The 22437-nt window shown below is 41.7% G+C and overlaps 1 protein-coding gene across 1 annotated transcript; it reads left to right on the top strand.

Moving 5' to 3' along the window:
- The first annotated feature begins 235 nt into the window (after positions 1-235).
- LOC102929925 (poly(U)-specific endoribonuclease) lies at positions 236-20383 on the top strand. The gene is made up of 7 exons (XM_027826558.3): positions 236-388; positions 8070-8169; positions 12846-12957; positions 14070-14191; positions 14280-14392; positions 14969-15122; positions 19879-20383. Exons 1-7 carry the CDS (start codon positions 378-380, stop codon positions 20140-20142), a joined length of 876 nt encoding a protein of 291 aa, XP_027682359.2. The 5' UTR covers positions 236-377; the 3' UTR covers positions 20143-20383.
- Positions 20384-22437: the final 2054 nt, after the last annotated feature.

Here is a 22437-nt window from a genome sequence, read left to right as displayed (position 1 = left end):
TGCACGTCCACCATGACGAAAGCTCTAGAGGCTAAGAATGATGAAAAGGCAGATCTAAATCTTGCTTAGCGTCTCCCTGTCTCCTCAGCACACATAATAGCAGACAAGTTACTCCAGTTACTAGCAGGTTGCAGCTAGATGCAAGGTTATTATTGTCAGGTTTTGCCCCGCCCTCTATGCACACTCCCCTCCTATAGCTACGTGTCTGCATCTCCATTGCCTTCTTGCTCTGTCTATCACATTGACTGACAGTTCTGGGTAACTAGGTTGTGGGAAAGAAACACCTCTTCAGTCTGTTCACTGAGCTGCAGAGTTTTGAGCTTCAGCTGGGATCTTACTCTCCAGTGTATTTGCCAAGAGAAATATATCCTCTCAGCATGGCTCGTAGGTAAGGGAGAATCACACTGGCCCACTATTCCTCTTTTTTTAATGCCAAATAGACAGAGAGTTGTGCTTCTCTGGGGCACCTATATTTAAAGGGGCTTTAATTGGAGTGCAGCATTGCAATAACATTCTGCTTATTGTTTCTGTTCTATTGTAGTAACTTGCTTCAAGTTGAAAAGCTGCTGGGGGCTAAAAGGGCAACTGAATCATATGCTGCTTTATGTAAAATAATGTGATACTAAGATTAGATGTTTTAAGACAGCTGATGTTGTAGGATACCTTGCAAAGCTAAAGTTATAATGATTCAGGGCCCTCCTTCTAGACTTTCATCAAGCCCTCTTGTGTTTTTCCTGAATTATAGGGTCTTACTAGACTGTTTATTGCATTGATACAGTTGTTATTATCTTGAAACTTGAAGTGTGATCACCACTCTACAGATACAGTTCTGTTTAGTGGATCGGATTCTTCTCTCAAATGTATCATAAGGTTGTAAATCAGGTGTAATTCCACTGGAGCCCATGGAGTTGCACCTACACTGGAATAAATGAGAGGAGAATCAAGTCAATAGTTTATTTCTTTTACTAACAATTTCATACAATTTTAAGGGAAACTTTACATGCATGTTAAATCTTTATGCAAAGGGTTTGCTTAGCAACCTGGGCAAGTGTTTTGCTTCTTTTAAAATCACAAATGATGCGAAGATTAGGAGGACTTTTAAAAATCACCCTGCTGCTGAAAGTCTCCTGAGGATAAAATTACACTGCAGAAGATGTACACATCCCAGCCTTCTGTTTGGGTGTTGCACTGCACATTTACAGTACAGGTTTGGTTGCATTGATTTTGTTGAATTCTTTAGAACTAGGTTTCAGGCTGGTTGTGTCTGCTGGTTACAGCAGTACTTATTTCCTGCTCAGAAACTATTTGGACAAAGTGAAAACGGCGGGGGGGGGGGGGGGGAGTGGGAGGGAAGGGGGCTTTTACAACTGAATTGCACAAAAACCAAAAGGCATATCATGCAAATGTCTTGTTTTGAATTAGCAGCAATTCTAAGATTAGAGTTTTATTTTAAGTGTACAACTGTTAGAATATAGTAAAGTTTCAGTCAAGAAGCTTTCAGAGTAACAGCCGTGTTAGTCTGTATTCGCAAAAAGAAAAGGAGGACTTGTGGCACCTTAGAGACTAACCAATTTATTTGAGCATGAGCTTTCGTGAGCTACATCCCAGCAGCCCTCTTGCTTCTTACACTCTCAGTACAGCTTTTATTGCAAAGAAACTGAAAGATCTGAGATGGCTGCAACCAGCAACACTCCTGCAAAATTCACTTTTAATCCTATGCAAAACACGGCCTGTCTTGTCCTGCAAAAATTGTTTTAATCTTTTTTTATATGGAAACACTATGCTAGGAATTGGGGTGATTTCATCAAGAGTATGGAAGGAGGAATAATAGGGAAGGGATCAAGAACATACGAGACTACTCTCTGATTGCAAGCCACAGATGCTATCATATTGAAAATTAGAGGGGGAAGTATTATAATTTCTTTCAAGAAAACTTTTATCCAAACATTGACTGCATCTTAAGATGTATTATGTCCTGGGGCTTCAAAGCCTCTGCTTGAGGTTATCAAACCAGATGGTGAAGGTATTTTTGTGACATTTAGAAATACTTTGTACCGAATGACAATGTAACTTGTTAAGTAAGAGCTCAGTCTTGGCAGGGTTTGGTTTTCCCTTTGGTTTTTTTCACCTTCCTTCTAAACTTCAGGTACAATTTGTGCATGTGCTCTGCCCTGTTTGAAAAGAAAAGGAACAACAAAAAGAAGATGGAAAGTCCCTAAGTTTATGGATGCCATTTTGATATTTTGGTCACGGACAGGGGAGAAAGGAGAGAAAAGAGAAAGTCATTGTGTCCTGTGAAGTGACTGCATTTCTAGGCACACATTTTTTGAATTGCTGGCAGTAGCATGCTTATTAAATTAATATCTGAGCATAACCACTGTCTATGTGTTCGCTCACTCTTGGTCATCCTCTTTTGACTAAAGAAGCATGACATGTGTTGTGGGGATGGGGTGGGGGAGTAATTTGGAAAATTAAAAAAAAAATTACCCTAGAAGAGGAAAGTGCAAATGGCACCTTCCTATCCAATAAACACTGCCAATTTATAATGTGAGCAGACGGGTGACTAGCAGGTGTTGTTCAATTGGGGACAGATCTCCCCTATATGAAAGAGAATTTTTACATAAATGCTGTCAAACTCTTACCTTACTAAATCCTTATTTACAACTCCAGCACACAGCAGATTCCCTGTCACCATAGCAATTGGCTCAAGTGTGAACATTCTGTGAAGCCTAGCACAGAGGTAGTGTAGCTGATGGTAGTAGAGTTGCCAACTTTCTAATTGCACAAAACTGAACACCCTTGCCCCGCCCCTTCCCTGATGCCCTGCCCCTTCTCTAAGGTCCTGCCCCCCACTCACTCCATCCCCCCTCCCTCTGTTGCTCGCTCTCCCTCACCCTCACTCGCTCATTTTCACCGGGCTGGGGCAGGGGATTGGGTGAGGGCTCTGGCTGGGGGTATGGGCTCTGGGATGGGGCCGGGGATGAGGGGGCTTGTGGTGCAAGAGGGGGTTTCAGGCTGGGGGTATGGGAGGCGGGTGAGGGCTCTGGCTGGGGATGCCGGCTCTGCGGAAGGACTGGGGTTGAGGGGTTTGGGGTACAGGAGGGAGCTCCGGGATGGGTCAAGGGGTTTGGAGTGTGGGAGGGGGCTCGGGGCTGGGGCAGGGAGGTGGAGTGTAGGAGGATCTACAGAGTGCCAGCTCTGGGCAGCGTTGACCTCAGGCAGCTCCTGGAAGCAGTGACATGTCCCTTGGCTCCTAGGCACAGGGGCAGCCAGGCGGCTCTGCGGCGTCCGTGCTGCCTCCGCCCGCAGGAACCGCCCCCACAGTTCCTGTTGGCCGTGGTTCCTGGCCAATGGGAGCTGCAAAGCTGGGGGCAGTGCACAAAGCCGCCTGGCCGTCCCTCTACCTAGGAGCTGAGGGACATGTTGCCGCTTCTGAGAGCCGCACAGAGCCAGGTAGGGAGCCTGCCAGTCCCGCGTCAACTGGACTTTTAATGGCCTGGTCAGCAGTTCTGACCGGAGCCACCAGGGTCCCTTTTTGACCAGATGTTCCAGTCAAAAACTGGACACCTGGCAACCCTAGATGGTAGCAGCAGAAGCAGGGAGATAGACAGCATGAATGTACAGAATGAGTGGATAATGGTAAGAGTAAAGGAATAAAGGAAAACAAAGAGTTCAGTATATGAAGTTGTCCGTTGCATTGCTATATTTACTACTCATTTTAACCTCTTCATCCCTTGTTTGTTGGGTTTTGTGGTTTTTTTGTTGTTTTTTAAGATCTGTGGGCTTGGGGAAAATCATTCGTAAGTCGGGATGATTTGTGGAACAGCAAGAACAGCAGCACTGGCTTGGAACGTGAGATGAAAGGTATTAGGGAGAGAGAAGGCAAGGTCAGAAGTGGGAGGAGCTTCAAAAGCAGCTAGGAAGGAACATAGGAGATGGCCAGTTCTGTGACATTAAATGATTGTAGCATGATGGGAGTATGGCAACCTGTTGCTTCCAGTATGCTCCCTAACATGCAACTGAATTGGCATTTTGGTAAGAAAAGAATTAATTTGACCTGTAGGTACGGTCTGATACAAAGGAATCTGCCCAGGAACACAGTAAGTGTGCAAAGTGACTATTGTTATACCACTGAAATTTATTATTGGGGCCTTGTGCTGGGAGATATTTTTAACACGATGTGAGGAAAAATAAAGGAGACCTGAGTTCAGTTTCTGGTTTTGGGGCCAAGTTCACCCTGATGTAAAAGCCTAAGTCAGCACCAATAATGGATTTAACCTTTGTTCCAGGTGCTTAATGCTAGTGATGGAGGTCCTTATTCCCCTTGATTTCAATGCAAGTTTGATTGAGCCTTTACTTCCTCAGACCAGCAGGAGCAGGGAGTACCTCATATCAATCAATGACAACCTTCTTCGACTAATGAAAGAGAATGGTTTAATGGGATTTGATGTGTATTCTGTCCAAGGCCTTCAGGGCTAAATGAACTGTGGCTGCTGAAGAGGCCTGGATTGTGTGTAATGCTAGAAGGAATACAGGCTAGGGGGGCGAATCCACAGGGCAGTTATTGCAAGGAGACCCTCATTTCCACATCCCCTTTATAACCAAAGCCATTGTGTTAAGGGCAGTTTAATATTTGTGCACATATATTGTTACTGTCAGAGAAGCAGTGTGTGGAAGTTCCCGTTACCACAAGACATGGAGTTGATTTTTAATGTTATGTAGATTTGTATCACATGGTATCACATACAAGAGCCTGTCATTTCCTCAAGTGGTCTTGTTTCCTCTCCTGCACTTACATGGCATATTTTCTGTGGGTTTTGTAATCAGCGTCTGATTTCTACACCATGTATTGTGGAGTAATATTATTTGGCAATTCAGTTTTTTCAAGCAGTCTGTTCTAAAGCTAATTTAAGAACTCCAAATAGAATTACAAATATCTAAAAATAAATAGATGCGTGTGCACAAAAGGACATATGCTGTTCTCTTTCACTTTCATCCATCTTTTGCTTATGCTTAAATTCTAAAGGGCAAAACTCTGCCCTCAGATACATGCAAGAGTCTCCCATTGAAGTCAATGGGACCCTGCATGAGTGCACCCAAAGGCAGAATTTGGCCCATAGCTGTCAGTTTAGACTTTTGATTTGACACCATTCAGACTGGCATTTCAGTGATCAGTGATCAACGTCTTGTTTATCTACACTTGGTTCTTGTGCCAATATAAATTTGCATAAGTCCTCATTGTATCTTTCTGAACTAATGTGCTGGACTTGCCAATTCAAATAGTTAAACCAAATAAAGTTTACTTTGTAAAGTCAGAGGGATTATAAATGAGCCTATTTGAACAGTCACAGTAGACTAAGAAATAGAAACTAGATAGGTCCTACTGGCTGTATTTTCAGATTGTCCAGACCCTGTTAGCTTTCTTCACAGTTGAAAGAAATGAGTCACAATCACTTGGTGACTAAGGGTGTATCTTCACTGTAAAGTTAACTTTGGTGATTAGCATTTGGGTCTGGGCACCCGGATGGGCCTAGCCTGGGTGTGAGCAGCCACACTGCACAGCCATAGCCGAATTACTGTGTCCTCACTGGTACTACGCTCACCCATGTGAGGCTCTAGGAGTTCTGGGAGGCACATACATTCAACAGTTCTTTGTGCTCCAGTAACCTGAACTTGCCTGATTCTTGCCTAGTGAATTGTGGGAGAACTTGTCCTTCTGCACACATGGGAGGAATTGGAGGACCATCAGCGCTTGGGTGGTTTTGCTTGTGTCCTCAGTTCAAAATGATCAGGTACCCAGGCCAAGTGAAAGCCTCACTGGGGCTTTAGCCTGCAGCCTGAGATGAGTCAGCTATTCCGCTTTAAAAGCACCACCACACTTGGGTCATAGGGTCTTGTGTATGGACTGGAGTGAGGGCAGGGGTAACACCTAAGGAAGAGCCCCAGTGAACTCTCAACTACCCCAAAATGAAGGCTAGTTCCTTAAGCTTAGCGCCGCTTGAAGAAATAGGGTCAAAACTCCATTGTAAATGTAAAACAAAGGGAAAAATACTGTAACCAGCCCCACTTCAGGGTACTGTAGTGAGTGCTGTGGTACATCAGTCCCGTTTGACCCCTTGTAGCATGTCCTGTGTACCACGCGCTCCAAGCATTAGGCTCTGCAAGGTCCAGCCCTTGTTGGGTTCTCATAAATACTCACACATTTTGAGTAAAAGGATTGCTTTACTATACAACCAGTTATGCTCCATGGTGGAGGGGTGGGGTTTTCTATCCTGATCCCTGCAGGCAACTGGCTGAAGCCCTGATGCATGAGATTTTATTATTGTCATTGTTTTAATGCAGAGCTGCCAGTGTAGTGAGCACATTGTGGGCAATGTAGTCAATCCTGTTCTTCCCATGGACCACAAAGAAACGGGATGAATAGGCTAGTGCCCTCTATCCTCCAGCTCTGGCTACTGCTCTCCCCTGCCAACAACAAAGCGTGTCCGGCCCACTCTCAGTGTACTCATCCCAACTCTCAGGTTGACTTCTATCTGGCCTTCCCTCAGGCTGCTGTCTCTGAGCTGCTGTTCCTGGTCTCATGCAGCTTCTGTCCCCTTGATAACAGTTTTCAAGTACATAAAAGGTTGTTACAATGAGGAGGGAGAAAAATTGTTCTCCTTAACCTCTGAAGATAGGACAAGAAGCAATGGGCTTAAATTGCAGCAAGGGCAGTTTAGGTTGGATATTAGGAAAAAAATTCCTAACTGTCAGGTGGTTAAGCACTGGAATAAATTAGGAGGTTGTGGAATCTCCATCACTGGAGATTTTTAAGAGCAGGTTAGACAAACACCTGTCAGGCATGGTCTAGATAATACATAGTCCTTCCATGAGTGCAGGGGACTGGACTAGATGACCTCTTGATGTCCCTTCCAGACCTATGATTCCAGAGTCTGGTCCACTCTGACCTCAGCACGCTACTTCCTTTTCTTGCATTCTCAGGATTATGGAGCTCTCTACTGGCTGGATGGTGAACTGGAGTGCCCTGCCCTGCACTCTCCACCTCAGCCAGGATGGAGGTAAAGTAGGAACCCAGTTATCAGCTAGCAGATTCGTCACAAATATTAAAGAGAAACAAAATGTCACCTTCACAAACCTTTGTGATGAATGCTCCTTGCTGGTGTCTATGTAATTCTATTTCTAAGTGAGTCTTTTAAAGTGTGGAGGGGCCAACATGGTAGCCTTGCAGTGAGTGCTTAGTGCCACTACATGCTGGGAGAAGACCACAGATACAAGACTCGATTTATCCCTGGACTATATCCCTAGTTTTATGCTGGTGTTTTCAGCTCCACTGTTTTTTGGAAGGGAGGAAGCACCATGAATTGCCCCACAACAATCTTCCTGACTGCTCTAGGAGCAGCACTGATGTACTCTGAAGGAAGTCCCCTCCAAACTCTTTGAGCAAAGGAAAACTGCTCTGACAGGGGCATTTGAAGGACTGGAAGGTGGAGAATTGGCAGGACTAGGGAATGTGATGGAATAAGCGATCTTCCCTAGAAAACCAACCATAAAAAAAATGGAATTCTTCACTTCTTTTTCTATTCTGTTGCGTAGTGTTGCTGTTGGCTGGTAGACATCTGCTGCATTCCACATTAGAGATGGCTGCCTTTTTGTGATGAACCTATAGAATCCTTCTAGATGAATAGTTGTCATCTTTATTTTAAATTTTTTTATTAGTAGAGTTCACTAATTATAAAATAAAACTGAAATCTACTGTTCAAAAATAATAACATCAATTGCTTTAAAAAGGAAACATTTTTCTTTAAAACTTACAAAATAAACCATTTCCCATTTCTTTATAAAGTATTTTAGGTATTATCAGCAGACCATACTACTAATTAATATCGTCCCTCAGGTGAGAGCAGCACTGACTAAGAGTGTCATGAGGCGAGAAAGCTCCCTTGATATCCTGAGAGCACCCAGAACGCTACTAAAGTGGCACCAGAAACGTGGATGCGGCCATTGACAAAGTTGTGTTGATCTGTGTCTTTTTTTTTTAAGCACTGATATTTTTCTAAATTTCTTTGCAGGCTGGAGTTAAATCATGAACTTTCTAAACTTTTCAATGAGCTATGGGATGCAGATGTCAATCGCTTTGTGCCCGGGAAAGATTATACAATTGACTTACAGGTAATTTAGCTACTAAATATCATGAGGAGTGAGGACAGGATGAATCTATATGAAGTAGCAGGAGTAGCAGCACAGAGGGTATAGCTCCCAGAACTGCACACAATATTCCAGCGGAGGCCTCACCCAGTGCCAAGTAGAAATGGACCAATTACCTCCCGTGTCTTACATACAACACTCTCATTAATACATGCCAGATTGACTTTTGCCTTTGTCGCAACTGCATCTCACTTTTGACTCATTCAATTTGTGATCCACTATAAACTCCAGATCTTTCTCTTCAATACTGCTACCCATATAGTTATTCCCCATTTTGTATTTGTGCATTAGATTTTTCCATCCTAAGTGTAGTACTTAGTGCATATCTTTATTGAATCTCATGCTTTTGATTTCAGACCATTTCTCCAGTTTGTCAAAATCATTTTCAGTTCTGATCCTGTCCTCCAAAGTACTTGCAAATCCTCCCAGCTTGGTGTCATTCACAAATTTTATAAGCAAGCTTTCCATTCCATCATCCAAGTCATTGATAAAAATATTGAATAGCACCATACCTAAGACAGACCCCTCTGGGTTCCTACTTGATGTGTTTTCCCTGTTTTACATCGAATCATTGATGACTCTTTGAGTATGGCCTTTCAAGCACGCACCTTATAGTAATTTCATTTAGACCATATTTACCTAATTTGTGCATGAGAATGTCATGTTGGACTCTGTCAGAAGTCTTACTAAAGTCCAAATATACCACATCTATTGCTTCCCTGCTGCTCACTAAGCTGATAATGCGTGTGAGTGACTCAGGGTACATCTACACTGCAATAAAAAACCTGCAGCACCAAGTCTCAGAGCCTGGGGAAATTGAATCAGGCTCACAGGACTCGAGTTGTGGGGCTAAAAATTACAGTGTAGACGTTCGGGCTCGGGCTGGAGCCTGAGCTCTGAGACCCAATCTGCTCATGAGGTTTCAGAGTCAATAGTTAAACACTTTTTTTCTGGCAGATATTCAGCCAGGGGTAATTTACTGATATTTAGCTGGCACAAAGCATTTAGAGACGCATCTGCTTGCTCTGGTAACACTGTTTCTTGTTCAAAATCCGTGTATAGATTAAATGTACTAGTCATCTAACATTATTGCATCAAAATGTTCTGCTTTTCTAACAGGATCCTTTAGGAAAGCTTCGCAGTTCACATGTGTAAATCGGCTCAGAACTCAGCAGCATAAAACATAAACATATTCCACTAAACAGAATTTTTTGTTGATGTCACATTTGCGGGAATTATTCTGAATACTGTTGCTGTTATAAATTATATACACTGGGCTCAATTCTGCCCTCATGAAACCCCACTCACTTTGAGGGGGTTGCACAGTCAGGGCACAATGTAGCTCACTTTGCTTTTTTTTCTTTTCTTCCTATGGAGTTAACAAGATTTGTCAGATTTCTTCCTCTTATGTAATGCCTGCCTTCTCTAACAGAGACCATGTGGGGAAGTGCCAGTACAGTTGTTAATGCTTTTGAGTTTTTTCAATACCAGGTAAATCAAATGTTATGAGAATGAGGAAAGGAACGTATTTTGTGATGCCTGAAATTAGCTAACTGCATAATGTAGCAATGGGGGCCAATGAAATCTAGCAGTAACACGTTGCTTATGAATGCAATATGTTTTTAGCTTGGTAGATGTCTTCATTTAGCACATCTAAGGCCAAATTCTGCTTTCAGTACCACCCTGAAATAAGTAGAGTAGTTCTGGATTTATGCCATGTAATTAACATCCGAATTCAAAAATGCTGAGTACCCAACAGCTTCCATTGGCTTCAAAATTAGACCCCCTAAATCCATACTTGGGCACTTGTCTCATTTTCAGAAGCTTCAGTGGGAGCTGTTTGGAGCACTGTTGAAAATCAGGTAGGTCTCTATATAGGGATTTTAAGCTCCTGCTTTTGAAAGTCTGGCCAGAAGGTTTATTCTGTAACAAATCTGTCTCTTTATCAGATATTCATCTGAGTTTCATTGTATTTCCATATATATCTATGATCTGCGTTGGTCCCTGGAAAATGTTCCAGAATCATGTGACTATTAAATAGCTATCTGCTAAAGAAGCAGATCTAAAGGGAATTTGGTCTCATGGTTAGAGCAAGTGATAAGAAGCCAAGTAAAAATGTTGAACATCATGGATGCCACAGGTCCTTGAGGAATTCTGTATTCCATATTCCTCGGTGATAGCATACAATTTCCTGTTTAGAGGTCAGTTTCTCTCACCCCAGCAACACCCCTTAGTCACTGAGGCCCCAGTCCTGCTCCCACTGAAGTCAGTGACAAAATTCCATTGATTTTAATACTGTAGGATCAGGTCCCAAAGCAACCACCCGTAATGAGTTTCATGAAAAGCTGCTGAAGTGTCCCACCTCACTAAAATGTTGAACTTAGCCAATCTAAAACAAGCAGGAGATCTTTCATGACCTTAATAAGCATACCCTCACATCCAAAAAAGGACACAAACCAAGCATGGGACCTACCCTTGATGTCATTGGTATTCAAATGATCTTGGAATTGAACAACCACTGCCTTCTCAGGTATCTAACCAAAAAAGAAAAGGGTAAAAACTGGACCTCAATTGGCAAACACTCCAGCACCAGGAGGTGAAATCAATGAACCAGTACAGAAAATCAGTCAAGCCAGTTGATTTCAGTAGGACTATTCATAGAGGCCTGCAAAGCTACCGATATCTGCTTTATATCTGCGGATATCTATATCCGTGGACCATGTTTGCAGTCAGATCTCAGATGGATGCAGATCCAAACTTTATATCTAGAGCCCTGCAAATCTGCGGATATCCACAGAACATGTCTGCAGATCTCCGATCGGATGCAGATACAAATTTTGTATCCGTGCAGGGCTTTATTCACAAGCTAAAATTTATGAATGTGATTAAATGCTTTGCTGGATTGAGGCCAGAGTGCTTATTATTGTTTGTAATTATTATTATAATAATATTTATTAGTTTTACTAAAGAAATCCACTGTGCTAGTGCTCAAAAGACAACTAGCTATTGAATTAATATTCAAGTGAGAAGTAAACTAACACAATAATTCGTAAGTATCAGAGGGGTAGCCGTGTTAGACTGGATCTGCAAAAGCGGCAAAGAGTCCTGTGGCACCTTATAGACTAACAGATGTATTGGAGCATAAGCTTTCGTACACGCACCCGACGAAGTGGGTATTCACCCACGAAAGCTTATGCCACAATAATTCTTAGTAAGCTAGAAAATATTCCATAGTATATTCTGTAAAAGTAATGAAATCTTAGTAGTAGCAGACCTCTCTACAGTGAGTCTGAGCTTATATTTTGATCATAAAGTGGGAAGAGATGGGTGTGTGTGTGTATATAAGTTATGAGGGCATGGCAAAGCACAAAGTAGTGAGGTTCTCCTGTCTAGCAGAATTCTACCGTATACAGCGAGAAGAAACAGTTAACACAATGGCTGGTGAAACCATGACCTCTTCAGAGCATTTTATAATGCATGGCAGGCAGGAAAACAGATAACTCTCACAGCATCCATTCAGAATGACAGTTCTGTTCTTCAGCTAGCTGACATGCACTTGGAGTAAGAGCAGCGACTTCCAGCAACTGAAATATATAGAAAGGCAAGTTGGCAAGTGTCAAATAAAAAATATTAGGGGAGTATTTTTTTAAATGAAGCTTAAGTCTCAAAAGTTTTGTGCAAATTGTTTTCTATTTTCTTCTAAAGATATTGATTTATCTGATTTCTGTTGTCCATGAATACTAAAATTTATTAGTGTTATAATTTATTAACACCAAGTGCTAAATCTAGACTCCTCCCTTTGCAGGGGAACTGGTGCGGTTCTGCTTTGTGATGGAGCAGGGAACTCAATGTGGGAGGCCCTGCAGGGGATGTGCACCCCTATTCAGTGTGGAACGCAGCAGCACATGGGAGTGCACCATATGGGTGGGCGAGGGGCAGCTGGAAGTGGGGCTAGAGGATCAGTTGCTATGTTCTTCCTCCTTTCCTTTGCACCAGGGGTTTGGGTATGTACACACCAGCTCTACAGTGCATCTACCCAGTGCTTGGCCTGGATGCTACACTCAGGATTTGAATCTAAGAGAAGAATTTCTGCTCAGAAAACTTAAATCTCTTATTGAAACAGGGCTGACTTTCAAAAACACAAAGGACAGTTAAGTGCCCAACAGTCAATGTGGGTTGGGTGCCTGGCTGTCCTTTATAGCTTTGACAATCTCCCCTTCTGGGCCTGATTCCACAATTCTAATGTAGGCACCAATTCCCCTGAAGTCAATGGGAGTTTTGCTTGTGCCAGGAGAGTAACATCAGACCCACATTGCTCCACTTGATTGCTTATTATTTATATAACACAGAGGTGTCCTTGGTTATTCATTATTGCGATGCCCCCAATGAGCTATCACTGTTAGCCCTGAGAAAGAGGCAACAGGACCCTTTCAAACACTTACAATGACAAAAAAGATTATTTTTTTCTCTCTGCTTGATGTTGTGATTTATTATATAACTATCTCTATTGTTTTGTAGTATAATAAACAGTTTTAATAGCAGTTAACTTCTTGCTGTGCTTTGATTACTACTCGGAGAGGGATTATCCCCTTTAAATACATTTTGCATCCTTCATTGTTTTGTTCTGATGCTTCTCATAGGAAAAAGCAGGCTTTGTACAGCAGGGCAGCAGCATTGCAAGGGACAGTGCATCTGAACCTCTGTTTCGCTACGTAAATGAAAAGCGTTTGAAGAGCACAAAAACTTTTGCAGGTGAGATCTTCCTGTGATTTGTTCTTCAGTAATTGTGCATCCTTTCTTCTCGTTGTCGTTTTGGTAACATGGGAAATGGAATGATGAATCTGCATTATTTTTTTTAAATGTAGACTTAAAATGTAGCATTATGTACAGCTTGAATGGTCAAACAATTTGGAGCTGAAGATCATCATGCAGTACGTCATTTGAAAGGTAATTTCCCGTAGATTTGCAATCAGATCTTGGAGTTTACCTGTGGCCTCTATTTCAGAAAGTACACTGATCTCCAGAAATCCAGAAATACACAGGTAAACAAATGTACACATTTTTGGTAAGATTGGCTAGAATTCTATGTATTTGCAAGAATAAACTCAATCAGCAGAACCCAGCAACTTTTAAAATTTAACTTGTTTACACTTAATACTTTCATTGCTCAGACGGTTGGCTACACTGATATTAAAATAGAGTACTAACTACAAACAGTACCTTTATTTCAAACAAACGTCTCTGAGCAGTATTCTGATATCTATTACACCTGTGAGGCAATGCCAATAAAATCAATAGAGGCAATGTCTCTGTATATACACAGCCTTGTAACTCAGAACAGAATTTGGCTTTATGCCTATTAAATGGCAGTTCCAGAAACTGCTATTCCAATTTATTACTTATTCCTTGGTACCTCTAGAAACTAATTAATTGGTCGTAACATTATTTCTCATATTGCAGCCATTCAGGTTCACACGGACTCCTTTTCTGCCTGGAGGATGTTTTCTGGCATTACTACTTCTACTGTGGAACAAGGACCTATTATTCACACAGATCTTTTTTTGTCAGGATTAGCACCCACTCCACGGTTGGGCTCACCTGAGGATGGACAAACTTTAGATTGTTGAGTAGCAATGCCTACTGGGCCTAAAACCCCTGATCAGAGCAAAGATGCAATGACAGAGCGATTAGTGGAGCTTCACCAGAACACTGCTATTTATATATCTGCTAGATAGAATACCAGAACTGATCTTTTTTTTGTGATTCTGTTGCCATCTAGAGGCCAAACTACAAAGGTGATTTTGGTCTACACACTGTTGAACATCTATACCAGGTGTCCTGCTGAATGGCATCTTTCTTTGCAGCTTTTGTTTCCCTGTTGGACAATTATGAAACGTCAACTGGTGTAGCAGAAGTTGTGACCCCACAAGAAATGGCTGAAAACAATCGTTTTCTTGATGCTATCTTAGAAACAGAAGTAATGAAAGTGAGTACAGCAGCTCTTCATGCTTTATCACTTGCCACAGTTAACTGTAAATTAAACTAATTATATTTTCTTGTTTTCGATCCTCCAGCTTACTCATCAATATTTAGTTAGAAAAAATTGGTCAAAACCCAGTCTTAACGATTTCAAGTCTCAGCTCTATGACATCTGGTTTCAGCTATACACCAGGGAAGCGGGAAAGGGGTATGTATGGTCAATATGGATCCTAGTAGTAACCATATTTAATAGGATGTAAGAAATAAGTCTTACATGTATGTCATACAGACATAACCACAAAAAATGGAGAAGGTTATGTATTAATTGGTTATGTATTAATTGGGCGAAAGTAATTTTTAATGTCCCACTGTTTCTGTAATAGACTGTCCTGGCTTGTCAAAGAGTATTTATTTTATTTGTCGATGACTGAATGATTATTAGGTACATAGTCCTTTTTATGAAAACAGATGCATTTGAGGGACAAAAAGCAATTTACAGATAAATGTCAATTTATAATGGAAAAGACAAATAGTCTGGTCCATTGGTTTTTTTTGTTTGTTTGTTTGTTTTTTACTGGTAGTTATTCCTTTAACATCAAATAGCAACTTAGATTTCATGACCAGATCTTTATTTTAAGTTCCACAAAAAAGAAAAACAAAACATTCAGAACAGGAATGTTAATGGATAACTCTTAGCAAGTGCCAATTTTGTTCATTTTCTGGCCTTTTGCATCCAGCAAATTAAATTTTGTAGCTAATTATTATTATGCTGATTTTATTGTAGGCCTGATTCCTGTGGATTTGAACATGTGTTTGTCGGAGAAACAAAACATGGAAAAGAGATTCTGGGTTTGCATAACTGGGTACAATTTTACCTTCAGGAAAAGCATAAACAAATTGACTACAAAGGCTATGTTGCCAGGAGGAACAAGAGCAGGGTAAGAGAGACTTAGGGTTGTGTGTTTGTATGTGTACAGTTTATAGATAAGGTGAGTAAATCTACTCAGGATGTCTCTGGTAATGAGTCCAGGGCATGATGGTGTTGGGGGAGACAGATTATTTTTATTTTTGCTGTGGATTTTGTCTGCTATTAAAGCTCAATGCCCACCTAATTTTTAATTCCCCACTGAGACCCTAAAATTCTCTCGGGCCACCTTTTCCCCAATACCTCTTGTGGACAGAGGGGATTAATAATCCTCTAGTGGTTAGTGTCTTCATTGACTTTACCATGCTGGACCCAAGACAGTGGGCCTGATATTGAAAGGTGCAGAGTGTATTCAACCACAAAAATCCCTTGGAAATTCCTCTGCCTTTCATACGACATTGGACAGAACCCCGTATGTTTGTTGCCTTTCTGCTAAGCCCCAATGCACAAAGTTTCAAAGGGCCCAATTCTGGGAGCTGATGAACTCTGTTAGGATAATGGGTTCAGACAAGTATGTCCAGAAAAGCAGCATAATTCTGTCATTCACATGATTTATCAAGGTTAAAGAATGGGACTGGGGCTTTTTGTTACTTTCTTGGTCTGAGATCTTGGGACTTAGGGTCTGATCCAATACCCATTGAAGTCATTGGAAGACTCCTATTGACTTCAGTGGGCTTTGGATCAGGCACTTAAACATTGTGTACTGTAGTTCTCCCATCTGTAACACAATGCCAATAATACCTAGCTTATAGTGGTGTTGTGAGGCTTAATTAAAGGGACACTGACAACTTAATCTGCTGAGTTTCAAAAAAATGTGAATTAAAAATAGTTTTGGCCTTGGAGAACCCCCTGCCAATTGTTTGGTTTAACAATCATTTTCCGATTTAAAAAAAATGATTTCTCTGCACTATGGCTGTGTGAAGTGCCTGTACAGACAGGGGACGCTGACCTGACTGAACAGAAGGAACAGTGAAAATGACTCTTTTTCAAACTGCTAGCTAATGCACAAAGGGAACACACAGAACATATAGAGAAAATATTCTCTCAAAAATAATCATCGTAGGTGTTACTTGTAACAATAGTAGGTTAAAATAATCAAGCAGGTATCAACTTGAAGTTAACAGTGCCCCTTAAATGCAGGCTATGTACTTTGAGAGCTGTGAGTGAGAGGTGCTATAGAACAGTGGTTCTCAACCAGGGGTACGCATGCCCCTGTGGGTACACAGAGGTCTTCCAGAGGCTACATCAACTCATCTAGATATTTGCCTCGTTTTACAACAGGTGACATAAAAAGCACTAGCGAAGTCAGTACAAGCTATAATTTCATACAATGACTTGTTTATACTGCTGTATATACTATACACTGAAATATAAGTACAATATTTATATTCCAATTGGTTTATTTTATAATTATATGGTAAAAATGAGAAAGTCAGCAAGTTTTCAGTAATGTGCTGTGACACTTTTTAAAGTAGTTTTTAGGTGAGGTGTAACTTGGGGGTACGCAAGACAAATCAGACTCCTGAAAGAGGTAGAGTAGTCTGGAAAGTTTGAGAGCCACTGCTATAGAAGTGTTTCAGGGTAGCAGCCATGTTAGTCTGTATCCGCAAAAAGAAAAGGAGGACTTGTGGCACCTTAGAGACTAACAAATTTATTTGAGCATAAGCTTTCATGAGCTACAGCGCACTTCATCGGATGCATGCAATGGAAAATACAGTGGGGAGATTTATATACACAGAGAACATGAAACAATGGGTGTTACCATACACACTATAACAAGAGTGATCAGGTCAGATGAGCTATTACCAGCAGGAGAGCGGGGATGGCAGGGGGGGAGAAACCTTTTGTAGTGATAATCAAGGTGGGCCATTTCCAGCAGTTGACAAGAACATGTGAGGAACAGTGGAGGGGGGTGGGGAATAGTTTTACTTTGTGTAATGACACATCCACTCCCAGTCTTTATTCAAACCTAAGTTAATTGTATTCAGTTTGCAAATTAATTCCAATTCAGCAGTCTCTCGTTGGAGTCTGTTTTTGAAGGTTTTTTGTTGAAGAATTGCCACTTTTAGGTCTGTAATCGAGTGACCAAAAAGGTTGAAGTGTTCTCCAACTGGGGTTTTTGAATGTTATAATTCTTGACGTCTGATTTGTGTCCATTTATTCTTTTACGTAGAGACTGTCCAGTTTGGCCAATGTACATGGCAGAGGGGCATTGCTGCACATGATGGCATATATCACATTGGTAGATGTGCAGGTGAATGAGCCTCTGATAGTGTGGCTGATGTGATTAGGCCCTATGATGGTGTCCCCTGAATAGATATGTGGACACAGTTGGCAACGGGCTTTGTTGCAAGGATAGGTTCCTGGGTTAGTGGTTTTGTTGTGTGGTATGTGGTTGCTGGTGAGTATTTGCTTCAGGTTGGGGGGCTGTCTGTAAGCAAGGACTGGCCTGTCTCCCAAGGTCTGTGAGCGTGATGGGTTGTCCTTCAGGATAGGTTGTAGAGCCTTGATGATGCGTTGGAGAGGTTTTAGTTGGGGGCTGAAGGGGACGGCTAGTGGCGTTCTCTTATTTTCTTTGTTGGGCCTGTCCTGTAGCAGGTGACTTCTGGGTACTCTTCTGGCTCTGTCAATCTGTTTCTTCACTTCAGCAGGTGGGTATTGTAGTTGTACGAACGCTTGATAGAGATCTTGTAAGTGTTTGTCTCTGTCTGAGGGATTGGAGCAAATGCAGTTGTATCGTAAAGCTTGGCTGTAGATAATGGATCGTGTGGTGTGGTCTGGATGAAAGTTGGAGGCATGTAGGTAAGCATAGTGGTCAGTAGGTTTCCGGTATAGGGTGATGTTTATGTGACCATCGCTTATTAGCACAGTAGTGTCCAGGAAGTGGATCTCTTGTGTGGACTGGTTCAGGCTGAGGTTGATGGTGGGATGGAAATTGTTGAAATCAGGGTGGAATTCCTCAAGGGCTTCTTTTCCATGGGTCCAGATGATGAAGATGTCATCAATGTAGCGCAAGTAGAGTAGGGGCATTAGGGGACAAGAGCTAAGGAAGCGTTGTTTAAAGTCAGCCATAAAAATGTTGGCATACTGTGGGGCCATGCAGGTACCCGCTGATTTGAAGGTATACATTGTCCCCAAATGTGAAATAGTTATGGGTGAGGACAAAGTCACATAGTTCAGCCACCAGGTTTGCTGTGACATTATCGGGGATACTGTTCCTGATGGCTTGTAGTCCATCTTTGTTGGTGTAGAGGGCTTCTACATCCATAGTGGCTAGGATGGTGTTTTCAGGAAGATCACCGATGGATTGTAGTTTCCTCAGGAAGTCAGTGGTGTCTCGAAGATAGCTGGGAGTGCTGGTAGCGTAGGGCCTGAGGAGGGAGTCTACATAGCCAGACAATCCTGCTGTCAGGATGCCAATGCCTGAGATGATGGGGCGTCCAGGATCTCCAGGTTTATGGATCTTGGGTAGCAGATAGAATACCCCTGGTCGGGGTTCTAGGGGTGTGTCTGTGCGGATTTGTTCTTGTGCTTTTTCAGGGAGTTTGAGCAGATGGTGTAGTTTCCTTTGGTAACCCTCAGTGGGATCAGAGGGTAATGGCTTGTAGAAAGAGCTGCCAAGCAGCCTCTTGTTCATATTCCAACCTATCCATGATGACGACAGCACCTCCTTTGTCAGCCTTTTTGATTATGATGTCAGAGTTGTTTCTGAGGCTGTGGATGGCATTGTGTTCTGCACGGCTGAGGTTATGGGGCACGTGATGCTGCTTTTCCACAATATCAGCCCGTGCACGTTGGCGGAAGCACTCTATGTAGAAGTCCAGTCTGTTGTTTCGACCTTCAGGAGGAGTCCACCCAGAATCCTTCTTTTTGTAGTCTTGGTAGGAAGGTCTCTGTGGGTTAGTATGTTGTTCAGAGGTGTGTTGGAAATATTCCTTGAGTCGGAGACGTCGAAAATAGGATTCTAGGTCATCCCAGAACTGTATAGAAGTGCTGTACATAGTTCTATTTTGTTTTCACAATGGTGCAGTTTTCATTTGTGCCTATAGATGTCACCTTTCAACCATAAAGGAGGCCATAATTTTAGACACTGATGCAAAGGATACTGACAGAGATGTCACTTGACTGTGCTAGTTAGGGCTATGCAGTAAGGGCTTTTAGGCACCCCTCGAAGGGGCTTAGGAATCCACCTCACACTGAATTTCAGTGGGAGTTGGGTGACTCACTTCTTAGACTCCTTTGAAAATCCCAGCTACAATTGAATTGAAATGGAATTCTACCAAAATATAGGATATTTCTGAGCATGCCACAAGCACCATCCTTTTTCTTACTGCCCTCATGAAATAGGAGACCACACTCCTCAGCCACTTGGATACTTACAGTGATGAGTGCTATAGGAAAACTTAAGGAAATGTAAATTGGCATAAATATATAGTGCCATTTACTTCAGTAGTACAGGATTGGCTTCGGATACTATTCTCGTTGTTAGGAAAGACAAACCTGCTGCCTGAGTTCTTGACCCATAAACAACAGGAGCGTCTAAGATTCTAAAGAAGATTTAATGTGAGATCCAGGGCTGTGTAACCCCCTATAATAGCTCTGTTTTACCTCCCACATTTTACATATACACAACTGATACAAGCACTATAGCTGCTCAGAAGTAGAGTCTCCCACATTTGTATTTGCAGAATAACCCTGAATGTGAAAATGTGTCTGTCTGGTCATATTCAGTATTCAGGGATTTTCATGTCTTTTATTTTTGGTTACAGTCTGATGAAGATGATCAAGTTCTGAGTCTACAGTTCAGCTGGAAAGGTCTAGTAAAACCTGTGGGAAGCACCTTTATTGGTGTCAGCCCCGAGTTTGAATTTGCCCTCTATACAATCATTTTTCTGCAGTCTCAGGAAAGGGTCACTCGTGAGATGGTGCAGATAGAGGAGTATGAACTACAGATAGTTGTGTGTCGCCATGGTAAATACATTGGAACAGCATATCCTGTCCTCCTTAGCAGCAACAATGAAGATTTGTATTGAAAAGGATCAAGTTAACCTGAAGTTCTTTCTCAGTTTAATTGTAATTTTGTATAATTTTAAATGGTCTGTTTGGAATAATATCCTTTTGTTCGGTATTAAGATGCTTAACCTAAGCTGTGCCTTTTAAAGAACTGTTCAGTGCCTGTCCAGGCTTTGAAATCCTTTTTATCACTGTAGCCAAGGATGAAAGAAATTGTACTAAAGTGCCATCATAAAGCTGTACTTTAACTTCCTGACCAGATATCAGTTTTTTAAACTAGGCCCGATTAAAATGGAAATAGGGGTTTTATTTGTTAACTACTGCACACCTAGAAAGACTGATCAAACCATATAAAATACGGACCAGAATATCCCATAATAAATGTATCTTGTGGCATTAGTGTTGAAATTAAGCCCTCTGTTATGACAGTGTAAAACAATACTGTATAGCTATATTTTGTGTTGCCGTCCTCAGTTATAGGCTGAGAAAAGGGTTTCTGCCAATGGCAATCTGGACAATTATGACATTATCCCTCCCCTTCCCAACCAGCACAAGCCTTATGGACACAGAAGGACTTCCTGGAATGAAAGTCAGTGCAGCATTTATCACACTACATCCAATCACTCTTCTGCAGGCCAGGCCACATCGTAAAACAATGATTCATGAAGACTAGCAGGAAGCCAGAATAACTTGCTTTCCTGAAGCCTGAGGAGACTGCAAAGTAATCTGCCTCTGTCAACCCCCAAAACCTACTAAACTCCCCCCAAAACAGAGCAGAATGTGGCAGGGGATGGATTTTTCCAAAAACAATCAAAAAATCAGTAGCATACAGTAAGAGACATTAGGTAAGGAAAAAATACACTCGTGTCACTTGGGATAGAAATCCAAATCTCAGCTGTACAAGAGGATTCTCCTGAGGTAGTAACTACAAATAACATGCTGAAAAACTCTCGGCAGACAGTGAAACTCAGGAAAAGGAAGAGAGGCAAAGACAAAAGACTCTAGAGACCCTGCTAGCAATGGCAGAAGTGAAGCTGAACAAGAGAATTCAGATATCTGGGAGTAAACTAAAGATTAACTAAAAGAGATTTCTTGGAAGTCACCAGGAATGAATAGTTAGCAGTAACTATGTTAATGTTATAAAGAAAATAGTTTGCTTTAACTGGGGAGATCATAACTCTATGATAGCATGTTCTCTATTTTAAAAAGTAGCGAAGACAATAAGAGGGAATGGATTGTTAGGGAGATCCCTAACAGGGGGTGGAGGAACCTGGAGAAAATAGAGAGGAGTTTGGAGGAACCTTTAAGAGTTCTGTGTAAATCCTCCCCATGTAACTCTAATAAGTGGATGGTAATCTATCCCTAATGGTGTGGGTTAAGGTCCCATAGGACGAGAATGTACCTTCTTTGGATTGAAAGAGAAGCAGTACAAGTGTTCATGGGAAGAGTAGAGGGATTTGGTATTAGCAAAGGGATTTGGGTACTCCTTAACATGCTATGTTGGTGTTTTGTGTGTGGATTTAAAGTAAGAGGAATGAAGGAGAGGGGAGGGAACTGATGAGGCAGGGGGGAATTATTACAAGAAATAGGTAGGGAGGTTTACAAAAGAGAAACCAAGGTACACACTTGCAAACACAGAGTGATAGGAAATGAGACATTGGCCACATAAGTGGTCATGCCATCAAACAGCAATCAAGAATTATCATAATTTCACATTTTCAATAAGCTAAATAGTTATTCTCAAAAGCTCGTCCTTTCAAAGTAATATCTTTGAATATCAAAGGGCTAACTACTGTCATTAAAAGTACAAAACACGCTCAGATTATTCTACTTTGAGAAAGTTAGTTTCAGAAGGGACAAATTAAAAATAGAAATATGAATAGAAAGATCTGACTATATTCTAGTATAATGTCTCTTTAAATCAGTGCTCACGGTTGTAATGACTGTTGTGTTTCTGATATTTACATAGCAAGGATTTGTAAATCTATTAATATTTCCTAATTAAATAAATAGTATTAAAAATGATTCACCTCTTAGGCCAGTCATAGTAACACCGAAACATCTCTCCCCCCTGGCCCCCCCCTTTCTGTTCCTTTAACCAACATCTGCTTTTTAAGTCCTTTTCCAAGCCATTTATCTGGTCACTGTATCCCTGCCCTATGGAGTACCCACACTGGGCATCCGCCCCACATAATGAGTGTCGGCTCCATAGCCTAACACCCTTCCCGCCTCACCATAACAAAGCCCTCCCCAATCCCACTGTGGGGAAGGTGGAAAAAAAACCCACGCCGCCTAGGCCGATCTGGTGGTGAGGG

Source organism: Chelonia mydas, chromosome 1, assembly GCF_015237465.2.
Source record: "Chelonia mydas isolate rCheMyd1 chromosome 1, rCheMyd1.pri.v2, whole genome shotgun sequence".
In the NCBI taxonomy this organism is placed as follows: Eukaryota; Metazoa; Chordata; order Testudines; family Cheloniidae; genus Chelonia; species Chelonia mydas.
Note: the sequence above shows the minus strand (reverse complement) of the source record. Positions and strands in the feature narration are given on the sequence as shown.